The sequence below is a fragment of the Phyllostomus discolor genome, chromosome 9 (genome assembly GCF_004126475.2).
Source record: "Phyllostomus discolor isolate MPI-MPIP mPhyDis1 chromosome 9, mPhyDis1.pri.v3, whole genome shotgun sequence".
Lineage (NCBI taxonomy): Eukaryota > Metazoa > Chordata > Mammalia > Chiroptera > Phyllostomidae > Phyllostomus > Phyllostomus discolor.
Genome location: NC_040911.2, coordinates 30,672,930 through 30,690,779, shown reverse-complemented (window position 1 = coordinate 30,690,779; position 17,850 = coordinate 30,672,930). Strand labels below are relative to the sequence as shown.

Here is a 17,850-nt window from a genome sequence, read left to right as displayed (position 1 = left end):
CAGGAATGACTTTGGGGCCATTAGTAAGTAAAATAAGGGCTACTTGAACACAACCACTGCTATACTGGGACAGCTGATTTGGTCACTAAGATGGTTATTACTAAGTGATTAATGGGCAAGGAGCATATACACAAAAAGCTAGATTATTATTATAAATAGAAAGGCATCTATTTCTAGTTCTTTTGGTCCAGGTAGTTAATACCAAAGGATATGTGGTGAATGGAGAATATTCTAATTCATAATTATACAGGCATAAAGGGAATAATATGACTGTATCCTACACTGTTATATATTTTTCTGGTGATATGTGTATAAACAAGGTTGTAAATATTATTTTCTTGTTTTTCACGTAAAGAACAGTATATGGTATACACTCCTTTGTACCTTGTTATTTTCATGTTACTGTCTCAGTGATCATTCTGTGTTAGTACATAGATGACCTTCTTTTTTGGTTGTTGAGTTTTCATTCATTCAACCAATGTTGCCTATGCATTATGTACCTTGCAGGACATTTGGTCCAAATGCTTTGGTCCAAAGCATCCATGGGGATGTCCATGCCAGCCCATCTTTAGGCTACCTACTAGGCTATAGAAGTAGGCAGGGTTATTGTTGGCAATACAGATACAACACAATTATATGACCAAGAAAACATGACAGTATTTTTATGTATTAATTTTGTAAATCAGAAGTAAAAATAAACATGGCTGTTTGAACCCATGGACTTTTTTGGCAGCACCAAATATCAAGGAGCATTTGGCATGGGCCAAATGTGCCCATGGACATTATTGATAGTACTGTATTTCAAGGATCTTTTGGTGTGAACTAAATGTCTGTATGGATGTTTTAGGACTACTTGAGGACAATATAATGATTATCCGCTAATCATTATATACTAATACTAATGTAGATAAAAATTCCTGACCTCATAGAATATAATTTAGTATTCTACTAGTATTCCATCGTTTGATGTATCATTATTTATTCAGTCCCAATATTGATGAGCATTTAGGCTGTTCCTAATTATTTGTTGTTATGAATATACCTCAATGATTAAACTTACATAAATACTATTTCACATGTAAGAGTTTTCCCTGTAAGATAAATTTTCACAGGTTGAAATGCTGGGTCAATGGGTAGAGTACAGGGGAATTTGTCAGCTGTATCATACAGGGATGATTACAGCTTTAGTAAAGTGTTTTGTATGTGGGAAGTGCCCATGGTTTTGATTTGAGGACTATGGATTATATCTTTGGGTTAAGAGATTTAATAGTTTTTGGATTGGATTAAGGTAAATTGGCATTCATTGTTTTAACAAATTTAATGAATGCCTATTAGTTGCCTAACTCTGTGCTGGGCATACAATGTTAAAGAGTTAGATATGATGATCCCTGCTCTCTTGGAGCTTGTGTTATTGAGATGTATTTTCTTTTTGTAATTTTTTTTATTTTTAAAGATTTTGTTTGTTTATTTTAGAGAGGGTAAGGGAGGGAGAAAGAGAGGGAGAGAAACATTAATGTGTGGTTGCCTCTCATGAGCCCCTTGTTAGGGACCTGGCCTGCAACCCAGGCATGTGCCCTGATTGGGAATCAAACTGGTGACCTTTGGGTTTACAGGCTAGCACTTAATCCACTGAGCCACACCAGCTGGGGCTGAGACGTATTTTCATTCACATAAATATTCAGATAAACGTGTAGTTACAAACTTAGGTTCTGAGAACGTATAAGAAGGGGATCAGATCTTAGGTGAGTTGGGGGAGGATGAGTAGGTTGTCAAAGACCTTTTCTTGAGGAAGAGATACTGTTGCTGAGATTTAAGTGGTATATAGGTATTCAGTTATAGAGGGCTGTGGTTGTTTTTTTAAAGAATTTATTTTATTGATTTTTTTTTAGAGAGAGAGGAAGTGGGGAGGGAGAGAGAGAAACATTGATTTGTTGCTCCACTCATTTATGCCTTCACTGATTGATTCTTGTATGTACCCTAGTGAGGGATTGAACCTGCAACCCTGGCGTATTGGGACAGTGGTCTAACCAACTGAGGTACCTGGTCAGGGCTTAGAGGGGGCTGTGTTTGTGTACAGAATGTTCTGGGGTAGAGGGAACATTCTGGGCCTTGTATTTTAGTGAAGGAACATCTTTTAGCCTTTAGTCTCTTAATTTTAAAGAAGCTGTTTTGTGAGCTTTAGTTTCCTCATCTTTATTTTACAAATGAGGAAACTTAGTGTCTTTTAAAACACTTATTTTTAAGAATTGAAGGTAATGAATATAAGTTTTCTGAAACATTGTCTAGCACATATTAAGTATTCAATAAAGAGTGACTGCTCTTTTTTATAAATGTCATGTTGCTTTCCACAAAATTGGGCTAACTTACAAAATACCATTAATACTATAAAAGTGTATTTGGCCCTGGCTGGTGTAGCTCAGTGAATTGAGTGTGGGCTGAGAACCAAAGGGTCCCTGGTTCAATTCCTGGTCAGGGCACAGTCTTGGGTTGCTGTCCAGGTTCCTAGTGTGGGGGGGGGGCACATAAGAGGCAACCATACCTTGATGTTTCTCTCCCTCTCTCCCTCCATTCCTTTCTCTGAAAATAAATAAATACAATTTTTAAAAAAGTGTATCTGTATTCCATCATCTTTGCCAACTTTTTTAAAACAATTTTTTGCTAGTTTAATACAGCTCCCAATGGTAGTTAGAATTACTTTAAAATCTATTTCTGTGGTTCCTAACAAGGCTATGTGCATTTTTCCACTTTAAATTTTTATATACTAATTTATAATTTTACTATGGGTAAAATTACAGTACATTTGTAATAATTTTTATGGCTATTTTTAATGCTAGTCTAATTTCATTTTTTTATAGATTGAGAGAGACACACACATCGATTTGTTGTTACACTTACTTATGCATTCATTGGTTGATTCTTGTATGTGCCCTGACTGGGGATCGAACTGGCAACCATGACATATTGGGACGATGCTCTAAACAACTGAGTTACCCAACCTGGGCCTTAATTATAATCTATTATAATTTATACTTATTTTATATTATTTTTCTATTTAGTTACTTTTCCTTTGTGTATTTTTATCTTATATGTTCAGATTTGAGATATTTGGTTATCTAAAGTTATAATGCTATTCATTTTTTTAATTTGTTAAATCTTTTTAAAAAAATGGTTCATCTTTTGGACCTGTCTGGGATTTGCTGAGATAATATGATTGTGCCTTTGAATCTTATTTTGACATCCTTAATCAGTCTAGCAGGTATTCTTTTTGCATTATTTTAAAAATCTTTTAGTATATTTGAATTCTTTAAATAATTAGATTTTTTGGGGATTCTTCACTTTCATTAATTACTTTGCAGTTTTAGCACAGTACTATGATTTGTTAAATTTTGTGGAGTGTGGATATAGCATATACACACAGTGCCACAAGTTCCTGCATGCACACAATTCTGTAAATCCCATCAGGGTCAGGCAGGGTAGGGATTTTTGTTTCTTTTGTTACCTGCAGTATACCTAGTGTCTGTTATGTAGTAAGTACTTAATACATATTTATGAAGTGAGTATGCATTATAATATGTAGGCATGTACTTTAAAAAAATCTGGTAGGTTTATTATTTTTGCCCTTTTTAAAATAACTTTCCTTTAAGTTAAACTTTTTATTTTGAGATCATTGTAGTTTTACACGTAGTTGTAAAAAATAATAAAATCCTGTGTACCCTGAACCAGTTTCCCCCGATGGTAACACTGTATAACTATAATCAGGATATCTACATTGGTAAAGATAGAGAACATTCCATTACCACAAAGATTCCTCACATAGTCCTTTTATAACCACACCCACTTTCCTCTTGATCCTACCCCACTCCTCCTTAACCCTTGGCAAGCCTTAATATTCTCTAGTTCTGTAATTTTTTCATTTCAAGAATCTTAGAACCAATAGGATAGTACGGAGAGATTTCTGGATACAAGAACAACAGATAAAAATCATTAACGTTTTATACCAACGATATTAATAGAAGAAAAACCCTATTTATGATAGCAATAAAAGAATAATGTATATGTATTTAGAATATTTAGAGTGTTTATTAGAATAAATATAATAAAAATTATGAGGCTTTCATAGGGAAAATTTAAAAACTTCATTGAAAAGTATAAGAAATCTGAATGAGTGGTATGACACATGTATGGAGAGATTCAGTAAAATTAAAATTAAGATGCCAGTTCTTCCCCAGATAATTTTTAAAATGCTAATACAATTACAGTAAAATCTCTACATGATTCTTTTGGTAGACTTTGAAAAACTGATTTAAAAATTTCAATAATGAGAGCCCTGGCTGGCGTAGCTCAGTGGATTGAGCGCGGACTACGAACCAAAGTGTCTCAGGTTCAATTCCCAGTCAGGGTACATGCCTGGGTTGCAGGCCATGACCCCCAGCAACCGCACATTGATGTCTCTGTCTCTCTGTCTCCCTTCCTTCCCTCTCTAAAAAAATAAATAAATAAAATCTTTAAAAAAAATTTCAATAATGAGTTAATAGCCACGAATAACTAAGAATATTTAGAAAAAGTAGAACATAGAACCAACCGTACCGGGTATCATGACATTATGAAGCTATGGTTATTAACATGGTATAATATTAATTTGGCAGTAGATAAATGATTAATAGAACATGTTATCGGTTGCATTTCTGTTAGAAGTTTGGCTCATCATATTTAAGGTTTTAATCCACCTGGAAACTTTTATGTATAGTATACAGTAGATAGATACTCCATGAAAAGCCATGAACCAAATACTGTTTTACTGAACAAGCCATTTCCCCCCATTGATTTGTGCCATCATATTTATGAAAGATAAAACTATTTCTAGTGCATGCAAGGGGAATATCTCTGAATTTGAGAGGGAGAAGGCTTAAGACTACAAAAGTGCAAGCTGTAATTTTAGGGGAAAGTGATGAATTTAGATTACATTAAAAGTTGGAATTTTCCATAGCAAATGATCACAAACAGGGTTAAAGACAAGTGAAGACTGAACAATGAAAACACTCTGTTGTTTTGCAACAGATTGGTATATATGTGATTTCCACCCTGCACGTTGATGTTTTTGGGCTATTAGCGAATGGCAGCTGAAGCAAAGTATACTAACACTCAGCTGAATAACAAGCCACAGAATCATATACTATTATACAAAACACCAACCTGCATTTTTTGTTTATTTTGACCATGAGTTTTCTCTTGGAGAAGCTGTTGAAAATTTACTAGCTTCATCCCTGGCTGGTGTGGCTCAGTGGACTGAGTTTTGGCCTGTGAACCAAAAGGTCACTGGTTTGATTCCAGGTCAGGACACATGCCTGGGTTGTAGGCCAGGCATGGGAGAGGCAACTGATGGTTGTTTCTCCCCCTATCCTTCCTCCTCTCTCCCCCCCCCCCAAAATAAATGAGATTTATAAAAAGAACAAAAAATTACTAACTTTAGCCATTCCTTATAACCCTCTGACCCCTTTCTAAAATTTTAGAGTCATGTGTTTATTAGAAACTTAAATGTCTTTTTAAATGAGTTAATATTTTTATTAGAATTGTTTGGGTTATTGTAAGTGCTCTGGTGATAGGGTTGCACAGGTAATCTACCCCAACTATTTTTTCCTCACAAGCCCTGTAAGTTTTAGTTGGTTTTTCCTCACAAGCCCTAGGTTTTGCAGAATGCAAAGATTTTCTGTATTGCATATATTGCATTGTATCAGAAATGCCAAGCATATATGAAGCAGATGATTTAGTATCAAGATGATTAAATTCTAGGTTGTAATCATTTTCCCTCAGAACTTTGACACATCATTCTAATTGTTTTGTCACCTCTTTGTTATTGCTGATGATTTTGATGCCAATCTGATTTTTTTAGCAAGTCAGCTATTTTTCTTATTGCCCCTCTGGAAAATATTACAAGTAGAAAAAAATCATTAATTTGGACTTCTGGCCGAGATGGAGCCCTGGGTATATATGCTTTGCTTCCTCCTACAACCAAAGGAGGACAACAACCAATTTAAAAACAAAAACAACAGGAGCTGCCAGAAAATTGAACTGTATGGAACTCTGATAACCAAGGAGTTAAAGAAGAAACATTTATCCAGACTGGTAGGAGGGGCAGAAATGGGCAGCCAGGAAGGAGAAGATACCAGGCAAGGCGGAAGTTGGTGGACCAGGTGGTTCCACATTCACGTGTGGATAAACTGGGAGGAACAACTGTGGAGCAAGACAGACTGCGAAACCTAGGGTTCCAGTGCAGGGAAATGAAGTCTCAAAACCTCTGGGTGTAAAAATCTGTGGGGGTTGTGGCTACAGGAGGAACTCCCAGTCTCAGAGGAGAGTCTGTTGGAGGGTCCCACAGGGTCCTAGAATGTAAACACACCCACTCATCCAGGAATCAGCACCAGAAGGACCCAATTCACTTTTGGGTAGTGGGAGAAGTGACTGAAAGCAGGGCGAGAGCTGCTTGTGCGGCATTGTTCCTTCTCTGTCCCCGCCAGCCTTGTGGGTTGCACTGCCCTGGCGAATACCTAAGGGTCCAGCCCTTACAAAGTTACAGGCATGCCTAGACAAAGAAATATGGCCCAAATGAAAGAACAGATCAAAACTCCAGAAAAAGAGCTGAGCGACAAGGAAATAGCCAGTCTATCAGATGCAGAGTTCAAAACACTGGTAATCAGGATGCTCACAGAAATGACTGAGTAAGGTTGTAAAATAAAGGAAGAAGTAAAGTCTATGCAAAGTAAAATAAAGAAAAATGTACAGGGAGCCAAGAGTGAAGTGAAGGAAACTGGGACTCAAATCAGTGATTTGGAAAAGAAGGAAGAAATAAATGTTCAACCAGAAGGGAATGAAGAAACAAGCATTCAAAAAACTGAAGAGAGGCTTAAAAACCTCGGGACAACTTTAAACATTCTAACATCTGAATAATAGGGGTGCCAAAAGGAGAAGAGGAAGAGCAAGAAATTGAAAACTGACTTGAAAATATGATGGAGAACTTCCCCAGTCTGGCAAAAGAAATAGTCTTCTAGGAAGTCCAGGAAACTCAGAGAGTCCCAAAGAAGTTGGACCCAAGGAAGTGTACACACCAAGGCACATAATAATTACATTACCCAAGGTTAAAGATAAGGAGAGAATCTTAAATGCAGCAAGAGAAGAGGAGACAGTTACCTACAAAGGAGTTCCCATAAGACTGTCAGCTGATTTCTCAGAAGAAACCTTATAGGCAAGAAGGGGCTGGAAAGAAGTATTTGAAGTCATGAAAGGCAAGGACCTACATCCAAGATTACTCTGTTCAGCAAAGTTGTCATTTTGAATGGAAGGGCAGATAAAGTGCTTCCCAGATAAGGTAAAAAGGGAGTTCATTATTACCAGGCCCTTATTACATGAAATGTTAAAGGGACTTACCTAAGAAAAAGATGATCAAAACTATGAACAATAAAATGACAACAAACTCACAACTCTCAACAACTGAACCTAAAAAACAAAAACAAACTAAGCAAACAACTGAAACAGGAACAGAATCACAGAAATGGAGATCACATGGAGGGTTACCAGTGGGGAGGGGGAGGCATGGGAATGGGGGGAATGGTACAAGGAATAGGAAATGGAAAAGCCAAAGAACTTATATGTATGACCCATGGACATGAACTAAGAAGGGGGAATGCTATAGGGGTGGTAGAGAGCTGAGATCGATAAAGGGGAGAAAACAATGGGACAACTGTAATAGCATAATGAATAAAATTTACTTAAAAATGTTTAATTAAAAATTTTCAGTTATTTATGTGCATGTGGTTCTTTTAAAAATCATACTGGTCATTCAGTTTTCTCTACGTGCAGCTATATTTTTGCTCTGGATTCTAAAATATTTATTTTAAGCCTGATTAGATGATAATCTCAAAATTTTAAATTACAGTTTATATTCAATATTATTTTACATTAGTTACAGGATAGTCTTTTTTTTAAGATTTTATTATTTTATTTTTTAGAGGGAAGGGAGGGAGAAAGAGAGAGAAACATCAATGTGCGGTTGCTGGGGGCCGTGGCCTACAACCTAGGCATGTACCCTGACTGGGAATCGAACCTGCGACACTTTGGTTCACAGCCCGTGCTCAATCCACTGAGCTACGCCAGCCAGGGGAAGGATACTCTTAGTTTAACTATTATTTATAATAATTTTAATAATTATCCTTGTTTTTTACTCCTAATTAATTTTTTCATTTATGTATAATATAAATAATAGAAAAGTGTCCCATCATAAATGTCCAGCTTAATGAGTTTTTCCCAAACCAAGCATACCTGTTTATTCAACACTCTAGAAGCTCCTGTCATTTCCTTCTCCAAGCAGTATATCCCACTTCTTTCAGGATTTATGTACATGTGAACAGCCTAACTTACTTTTATCTGAGTACATATTCATAAGTGCTTGTTCGTTTTTAATCATGGCAACTAAAAGACTACTATTTTCTGTAGTTAACATGTCATACATGTTTGGTTTAGTTTCTGTAGAAAATGTTTCCTGACTGCAATGAGAGAAAGTGGAATACATTGTCCCCTCTGTCGTGGAACTGTGACTAGAAGAGAAAGAGCATGTCCTGAACGGGCTTTAGACCTTGAAAATGTCATGAGGAAGTTGTCTGGTAGCTGCAGATGCTGTGCAAAACAGGTACAGTAAATATGACATAGCCTTTGAAAGTCAAGTTTTACTCTGAAATTCCTGTCTGAATATTCTTTGTGGGTGCCGTTTTGAAGAGAAAGAAGTTATTTAGATTAATAATTGGGCTGAAAATGCCAAAAAGTAAAAGAAAAAAGAAAAAAAATCTATGGCTATAGATTATAAGCTTTCCTGAAAACAGAGACTGAAAGACACAGTCTCTGAATTTACCATAAGTTTTACCATATTCTTTTTTTCTCAAAGTAATTTCTCATTTATTATCTACTAAACATAGATAATATGAACTAAATGAAAATGAGCAAACTGGTGTTCTACTCATTTAAACCCCATTCTGATACAAATTCAACCATTAAATAGTTTTTCTGATGGTAGTATCATCATTGCAATTTTGCATATAGAAATAACCAAATGAATTTTTGTAGTCAAGGAATCATTAGCTGCCCACTTGTTTGTTTATCTGTTTCATCTAAGAAATCACAAAATATCAACAGAAGACTTCGCTGAAGTTTTAAGGAGCAAGTGGGAAAATTAGCTATTGACAAGTAACTGGCATTAATTCTCCAATCTGGATTTTATTGTTCTCTCATTTGGAGAAGGAGTGCAATGATGAAGTGTGGTTAGGCCTTGAGTATATCCATGTGTTTGTGGATTTATTGCAGCCACTTTTTCAAATAGCTAATACAGTCAGTGAGTAAACCCGGTTGCTATTTCATGCATTTACACAAGTCAGATCTGTGTTTCCATCTCTTTGAGGGAGGTCTTAACTGACAGGGCAATGAAGTGAAGCTGGAAGCTACACTTGAGAGATTTTTGGCTCTGTCCTTCAGTGAGAAACTGAAAAATGTTCCAAGTGTTAACCAAGGAATGTAGTTTTTTAAAGTGCTTTCTGATTCTGCCAAGTTGCAGTAGTTAAAGAATAAATACCCAATACCATGAGGCATCTTTGTAGTACTTTCATTTTTTTTGTATATTATTAGTATTGTTTCAAGTGTTAAATTATTTAATATTTTTTGCAGTGAGTTTACAGACAGATGGACTCTTTTCCATTGTCAGTTCACCTAATGTACAGAGACACATTAAGAATTAAATCACTTATTTAAAAAAATCTTGTTTCAATGGAATATTTAGTTTATCAATTTTTTATCCCCCCCATTTTGACAGTATGTCACATTTTGTGAATTTTATATAAAAATAAAAGTCACGTTACAGTGGCTCTCTCTAGGGAGCACACCTACTCCTTTCCCCACCCTGTTCCTCTTAGCCACATTTTTCTTGCCTCTCTCTTCTAAGCTCTAAGAGCCCTTCTTTTGCCTCTGCAACTTGTTCCCTAAGCCCATTTCTTCTACAGTTCACATATTCTACCTCTGTGACTTTCTAAATAAACTTTCTTTTATAGTTCAAGTCTTGACTCTGAATTCTTTCTTAGCTAGAATTCAAGTACTGAGGTTGCTGAATAAAGGTCTGGTCTGACTGCATTGGCCTAACACCTGGTACTGTTCTTGCTGTCGACAGTTGGACTGTTCAGTGCTTTCTTTACTGTGTTTGTTTAGGGCTACTAGAGGGCTGCCCTCACTCCTGAAGGTGTGGATAGATCTTTCTGTGCCTAGTGATTTAAAACAGCACCATCCAGAGTGTTCTCTGTGCCTTTTTTATTCCTTTAGCTATATAAATAAAATTGTTTTTTTAAAAGAAGTCATGTTACATTTTAATAATTTACAGATTAAATTCTATCGCATGAGACATCATTACAAGTCTTGTAAGAAGTATCAAGATGAATATGGTGTTTCTGCTATCATTCCAAACTTTCAGATCTCTCAAGATTCAGTAGGGAGCAGGTAAGCAATATTTATTCTTAAAAAGATAATTTTTATAGTTGAAATGGAAATTGTTTTGGGAACTATATGATAAGTGTGTTTTGTTTTATGTGTTTGGGTTTGTAAAGTGACATGATATGAGAACTATATTATTTGTGTATTCAGAAGTTTGATATATGTAAGATTACATGTACGAGATTAACTTTAAGTTCATGTGATTTAAAAATCATTTTAGGAGCACTGGCTGGTATGGTTTAGCAGATTGAATGCCAGCCTGTGAACCAAAAGGTCGCCGTTTTGATTCCCAGTCAGGGCACATGCCTGGATTGTGGGCCAGGTTCCCAGTAAGAGGCATGCAAGAGGCAACTGACTGATGTACCTTCTTGCACATCAATGTTTCTCTACCTCTCTTTCTCCCTTCCTTCCTCTCTCTCTTAAAGGAAATAAATAAAATCTTTAAAATAAAATCATTTTAGGAAAATCTACAGTTTTTTGAATAAAAAATAGACTTGAGAGTTGAAGGCTGTTTTCTTTTGTAAGTGAGATTGTTTAAAAACTAGAAAAATTTTACTACCTAAGAAATAGAGTTGTTTGAGATTTTTTACTCTGATAATGAGATATTTAAAAGTGAGACCTTGTACTGTTAAATTCTTAGTTCTAGGTTAGTCTCTTTTTTTTTTTGAAAACTAGATTTTGGCTTAATTTATATCTTAGTGTCTCAGATTTCTGTATATTAGACACTTTATTAAATGTATTTCATGTAGAAGAGAGGCCAAAATGCATATTTAAAAATATGCATTTTTAGTAAATCACTATTTAAAAATAGTGATAAATACCTAATTATCTGCTAACCCAGGTCAAGAAATAGAACACTTTCTAGGACCTTAGAATCTCCTTTTGAGCCTATGATCATCTGAACTCCATATGCTCAGAGGTAACCACTATCCTCTTTTTTGGGTCATTCCCTTTTTTTAAAAATAGTATTACCACCCCTGCATGTATCCTAACAATGAAGCGTTTAACTTTTAAAAACTGAATAGCAAGCACACGCACACAACTGTCTAAAAAAAAAAAAAGAAGGCAGTATTGGCAGTATTATAGAAAGGCCCATGAGAGAGTATGTTAAGCAGAGACTCTTGTGATTTTATTTTGGTAGCAGTTCATTTCACATGTTGCTAATTTTTGGTAATGTAATCACTCATACTTTGGTATGCTTTTTATGTACTTCTCAGTTAAAACTGTTCTGTCTTTAGTAATTTCTTGATTGCCTATTCTGCAGAATGCTTTCATGTTCTCATTTTACTTAATGTCATTGGATGACAATTTTTAAAAATTCCCTTTGGTTCCTTCATCTATTATTTTTTTATTATTGTACTTCTGTATTGAAATTACTCAACAATTTGTTAATAACTCAATAGATTATTCTTAGGGGCAGGGATGGTATTTGTCTTGTTGAACATTGTATCTCCAGCTCTTAAGAAAGTTCCTAATACATATGATTTGTGCAATCACTGAGTGTGAAATGACTAAATTCTCTTAGGAGATGTGCCTTCTTCCTTCTTACTCCTCAGATCTAATTGGTTATAGATACCATGGATTTCTTTTTTATTTTATTTTATTTTTAAAAAATTTATTTATTTTTATTGTTGTTCAACTACAGTTGTCCCCAGTTTCCCCCACCACGCTCCACCATTCCCCTCCCACACTCAATCCCCCCCCCCCCCCCCCCCCCCCCCGTTGGCTTTGTCCATGGGTCCTTTATTATATGTTTCTTGGTGACCCTTCCCCTATATTCCCCCTCAATCCCCCTCCCCCCTAGTCATTGTCAGTTTGTTTTTTATTTCAATGCCTCTGGTTATATTTTGTTTGCTCGTTTGTTTTGTTGATTAGGTTCCACTTACAGGTGAGATCATATGGTATTTGTCTTTGACTGCCTGGCTTATTTCATTTAGCATTCATGCTTTCCAGTTCCATCCATGCTGTCACAAAGGGTAGTAGTTCCTTCTTTCTTCCTGCTGTGTAGTATCCCATTTTGATCTATTCATTTACTGATGTCCACTTGGGGTGCTTCCAAAACTTGGCTATAGTAAATTGTGCTGCTGTGAACATTGGGGTGCATAGGTTCTTTTGAATTGGTGATTCGGGATTCTTAGGGTATAATCCCAGATCCAAAGGCAGTTCCATTTTTAGTTTTCTGAGGAAATTCCGTACTGTTTTTCACACTGGCTGCACCAGTCTGCATTCCCACCGATAGTGTGCTAGGGTTCCCTTGTCTCTACAACCTTGCCAGCACTTGTTGTTTATTGATTTGTTAATGATGGCCATTCTGACTGGTGTGAAGTGATATCTCATTGTGGTTTTAATTTGCATCTGTGTGATGGCCAGTGATGCTGAGCATCCTTTCATGTCTCTGGGCCTTCTGAATATGCTCCCTGAAGAAGTGTTCAGGTCCTTTGCCCCTATTTAAAAAATATTTATTTATTTATTTACTTACTTACTTGCTTATTAATTTTTAGGGGGAAGGGAAGGGGTAGAAATAGATGGAGAGAAACATCAGTGCGTGGTTGCTTCTCTTGCACGTGCCCCCTACTCCCCCCCACCGCTGGGGACTTGGCCCACAACCCAGGCATGCACCTTGACCAGGAATTGAACCAGCAACCCTTTGGTTTGCAGTCTGGCACTCAGCCAGACGGAGCCACACCAGCCAGGGGCCTGTGCTAATTTTTTAATTCGATTGTTTGTCTTCCTGGAGTGGAGTCATGTGAGTTCTTTATATATTTTGGAGCTCAAACCCTTGTAAAAGGTATTGTTGGCAAATATATTTTCCCATACAGTTGGTTCCCTTTTCACTGATGTTTTCTTTAGTCGTGATTTCTAATAGTATTCCTCATTTGTGTTCTTCTTTTCTGTCTCTGTTGTCACTTCCCTAGCTCAAGCCCTCACCATCTCTCACTTGAACTGTTTATTGCAGTAGGACTTTAGGTAGTGGTTTTTCTTTAATCTGTCCTATATACTCTAGCTAAAGTGATATTTCAGAAGTGCAATTCTGATCTCTTTCTTCCTGTCCTTGTACCTTTCTCCCTATACCTTGTTAATGACGTCTCATAGCACCATAACAGTGTTTCTCATCCAAGGTTCCATGGGTCACTAAGGGCTCTAAACCACCTAAACTGCTAAATTTTTGTTTATGTACATTTTTTTTTTTCTGGAGAGGTGACGATTCTTAAGGGGTTTCTTGATCTAAAATCCAACAAATGGCTTACAAGACAAAATTTCTTATTCTAAAGCCCTTTTTGATCTGACACTTGCCTTTCTTTTTAACCTTTATGTTTGACTTCCTATCATTTTATCATATGCTTTAGTTATGTTGAATTATTTGTGTTATACCCTTGTCGTCCTTGAGAAGCAATATAACTTAGAAGTTAAAAATGAAGGCTTCGAACCAGACTGTCTAGGTCCCAGACTCTGTGACTTGCTAATTGTATGATTTTGGTAAGAAATTGTACCTCAGTTTTCTCATCTGTTTAAAAAAAGTTGATGGTGAAGATACTATTAGCACTTCAGTGGATTAGGAGTCAATAAATAGATTAATACAGGTAAAGCATACTGAATAGTACTTTCTTTGGTAAATGTTAGTTTTTAATCCTTGTCATTATCATTGTAATCCCTCTCTTACCTCCATACTTTTACCAGAAGTGCCCCCTTTCCTCACCACCTCAACCTATACTTTGCCAGCTGGTGGACTTTTTCTTTTCTCTGAAGACTTAGAACTAGATGGTCTAATACTTTATATTTATTTATACTTAAATTTATTTTATAGATTTATGTATATCCTTTTATCCAGAATACCACATTCATATTTATATTTTATGCAAAATTCTAATTGCAATAGAAAAATTGAGTTTGTATTTCAATTTTTGTAAGGAAATTGGTGAAGAAAGGAAAAGTTTAAAAAGTTGTTAGGAAATAAAAGATATAAAGTCAGAATATAGTGAAGATCTTGGGAAGAACCAGATAATATGTTCAAATTAGGTAGTAAGAGTAGGGTATCAGGGACGGTATGTGAGAAGGTTATAGAAAATCATCAAGAATAGTGATAGATGCTGGGTGTAATGAAAACGGAAGGGGAGAAAGCTGATACTAGAACTTGGAGAAAGGAAGCTGTGTAGAGAGGGCAGTTGGAGAGGAATGTAGTCAGTCAAGGCAATTTTGCTGGAGAGGAGTCTGGGTAATGACTTAGGGCTGTATTTTAAAGACCTTCAGTGCAGGCTGTCACATGCACTATTGCAATTTATTAAAGCTTTTCTTTCAGGGGCTTTTCTGTGATATTCTGGCTAGGTTTGGTGATAGAATGGACAAGATACATACATTCAGATAGTTCTCCATGGATATTATTTCTAGCAGCTACGCTTTTTTAAAATCCTTACCCGAGGATATGTTTTATTGATTTTAGAGAGAGAGGAAGGGAAAGAGAAAAACATCAATGTGAGAGAATCATTGATTCGTTGCCTACTGTATGCACCCTGACCTGGGATTGAACCTGCAACCTAAGTATGTGCCCTGACCAAGGATTGAACTCACAACCTTTTTGTGTATGGAGCCAACACAGCCACCTGGCCAGGGCTAGTAGCCATGCTTTTTATAAACTTTATTTTGGAGAATTTAAAGTTTCTACTCTTTGTCAAGTAATTGGATAGCAGATATATTTTATATTGTTGATTTAGAACAGGTCCATGCTGTAGTTATTAGTTTAGCAGGGTTTGGTGACATCTTATGAAGATTCATTATTTTAATAAGGACCTTTCTGGCCCTGGCTGGGTGGCTCAGTTGGTTGGAGTATTATCCTGTACACAGAAAGGTTGTGGGTTCGATCCCTGGTCAGGGTTTATACCTAGGTTACAGATTCCATCCCTAGTTGGGGTGGTATGGGAGGCAACTGATTGATGTTTCTCTTACATTGATGTTTGTCTCTCCCTTCCTCTGTCTCTTTGAAATCAATAAACATATCCTTGGATGAGGATTAAAAAAATAAACAAAACCACCCTGGCTGGCGTAGCTCAGTGGATTGAGTGCAGGCTGCGAACCAAAGTGTTGCAGGTTTGATTCCTAGTCAGGGTACATGCCTGGGTTGCAGGCCATGACCCCCATCATCCACACATTGATGTTTCTCTCTCTCTCACTTTCTCCCTCCCTTCCCTCTCTAAAAATAAATAAATAAAATCTTTAAAAAAAATAAACAAAACCCAAAACCTTTCTGTAGAAAATCCAAGGGACCACCTCAGAATAGAGCCTGTGCTTTCTTAGAGTACAGTTTGCAGTATTTTCTCATAAGTACAGATGGGTGATTAAGACTCTGGACTCTGGTTATAGAAATTTTTAAAGTGGTCTTTAAAAGTCAAATTTTTTTGAAAATCCACAGATCATTTCACTATTCTGTTTTTTAAGATTTTTACTTATTGATTTTAGAGAAGGAGAGGGAGAATCATCAGCTTATTGTTCCATTTATTTATGCATTCATTGGTTGCTTCTTATATGTGCCCTGACCAGGGATCAAACCTGCAACTTAGCATACTGGGATGATGCTCTAACTAACTGAGCTGTCTGCCCAGGGAACATTTCATTATTCAACATATATTTATTGTACTTTCTGAACTACTGGGCACATTCTACATGTTATTGAATATACAAGGATGGGTTACATAGACATAATCCCCTTTTCCATATATATATGAGTAGTATAACTTTCAGTTGAGTGATTCAGAATCAGCTAGCACTGATTTCAGTCAGATCATTCAGGGTAGAACTATAAACTAGTAAAACTTGGAGGATGTTTATTTAACAAATTATTACATTGGCATGGGGAGTTTCTGATAATTATATAACAGTGCTATTTGTTTTACTACGGCCATTTCTAATTCATAACAATAAAATTCTGCTTTTAACATATAAGACTGTATCTTTCTGTTTTCATTAGCCCCTAGAAGTGAGGAGGAGGAGAAAAGGAGAATACATGTAATCATTAAGATAAACTGAAACACATTCTATTTATCTTCTTTGGAAATTATTTTGGTTTCTTTGCAGGCTTTTCCTACTAATCTTGACTCTTTGTAAACTCGGTATCAGTAAGCTCAGACTGTTTAGTCCAAATACAGTTCTTCCATTGTTCTTAATAGATTTCTCTCCAAGGTGTTGAACTTTATGTTTTAAATTTGTATCTTTTTTTTTTTTAGACTTTTTTTTAAAGATTTTATTTATTTATTTTTAGAGAGGGAAGGGAGGGAGGGGGGAGAGAGAGAGAGAGACATCAATGTGCGGTTGCTGGGGATTGTGGCCTGCAACCCAGGAATGTACCCTGGCTGGGAATAGAACCTGGGACACTTTGGTTCCCAGCCCGAGCTCAATCCACTGAGCTACGCCAGCCAGGGCAATATGTATCTTTTTTAAAAAAAGATTTTATTTACTTACTTTCAGAGAGAGGGGAAGGGAGGGAGAAAGAGAGGGAGAGAAATATCAGTATGTGAGAGATACATCAGTCAGTTGCCTCATAGGCAACCCAGGCATGGGCCCTGACTGGGAATTGACCCAGTGACCTTTCATTTCCCAGGCTGGTGCTCAGTCCTCTGAGCAACACCAGCCAGGGCCAAAAGTATTGAACATTTTAAGTGGCTAAATACAATCTGTTACAAGCATTGAATAAAATGCCCTTTTCTATTTTATAGGCATTCTTTATGTATTCTAGATAATAATCCTTTATTACATGTATTACAAGTATATTTTTGTACTCAAAATTGAAATTTTTTTGCTGTTTTGTAAAATGTAAACATAGAACTTGAGATTTTTCTTTATATTCTAAAAAGACTAGAAATAAAATACTTTAGTATTTTGAAAACTGTGTTAGGGAATATCACAATTTAGCATAAAGCGACATAGTCATACATAGTTTTATTTTTTATTGTAGTAAGAATACTTAACAGATTTTTAAGTGTACAATATTATCTGTAGGCACCATGTTGTACAACAGCTCTCTAGACCCTATTTTGCATTAACCGAAATTGTATGTGTTGATTACCAACTCATTTCCTCCTCCTCTTTCCCCTAGCCCTTGGCAACCATCATTCTATTTGCTTTTAAGAGTTTGACTTATTTTATTTTATTTTATTTTTATTTTTATTTTTATTTTTTTAAGAGTTTGACTATTTTAGATACCTCATATAAGTAGACTCATGCAGTATTTGCCTTGTGACTATCTTTAACTTAGTATAATGTCCCCAAGGTTCATTCATGCTGTCACATTTGCAGGGTTTCTTTCTTTCTTTCTTTTTTTTTTCAAGGATTAATAATATTTCA

At 36.1% G+C, this 17,850-nt stretch overlaps 1 protein-coding gene across 4 annotated transcripts in view; it reads left to right on the top strand.

Annotated features, from left to right (window-relative positions):
- The window catches only part of RNF138 (ring finger protein 138), a 35,406-nt gene that overhangs the window by 7,033 nt on the left and 10,523 nt on the right, over nt 1-17,850 (top strand). For all 4 annotated transcript variants that reach the window (XM_028524022.2, XM_028524021.2, XM_036009179.1 and 1 more), the window contains 2 exons: nt 8,515-8,680; nt 10,409-10,524. In XM_028524022.2, coding sequence (XP_028379823.1) covers nt 8,515-8,680; nt 10,409-10,524 — 282 coding nt within the window. The remainder of the gene's footprint in view (nt 1-8,514; nt 8,681-10,408; nt 10,525-17,850) is intronic.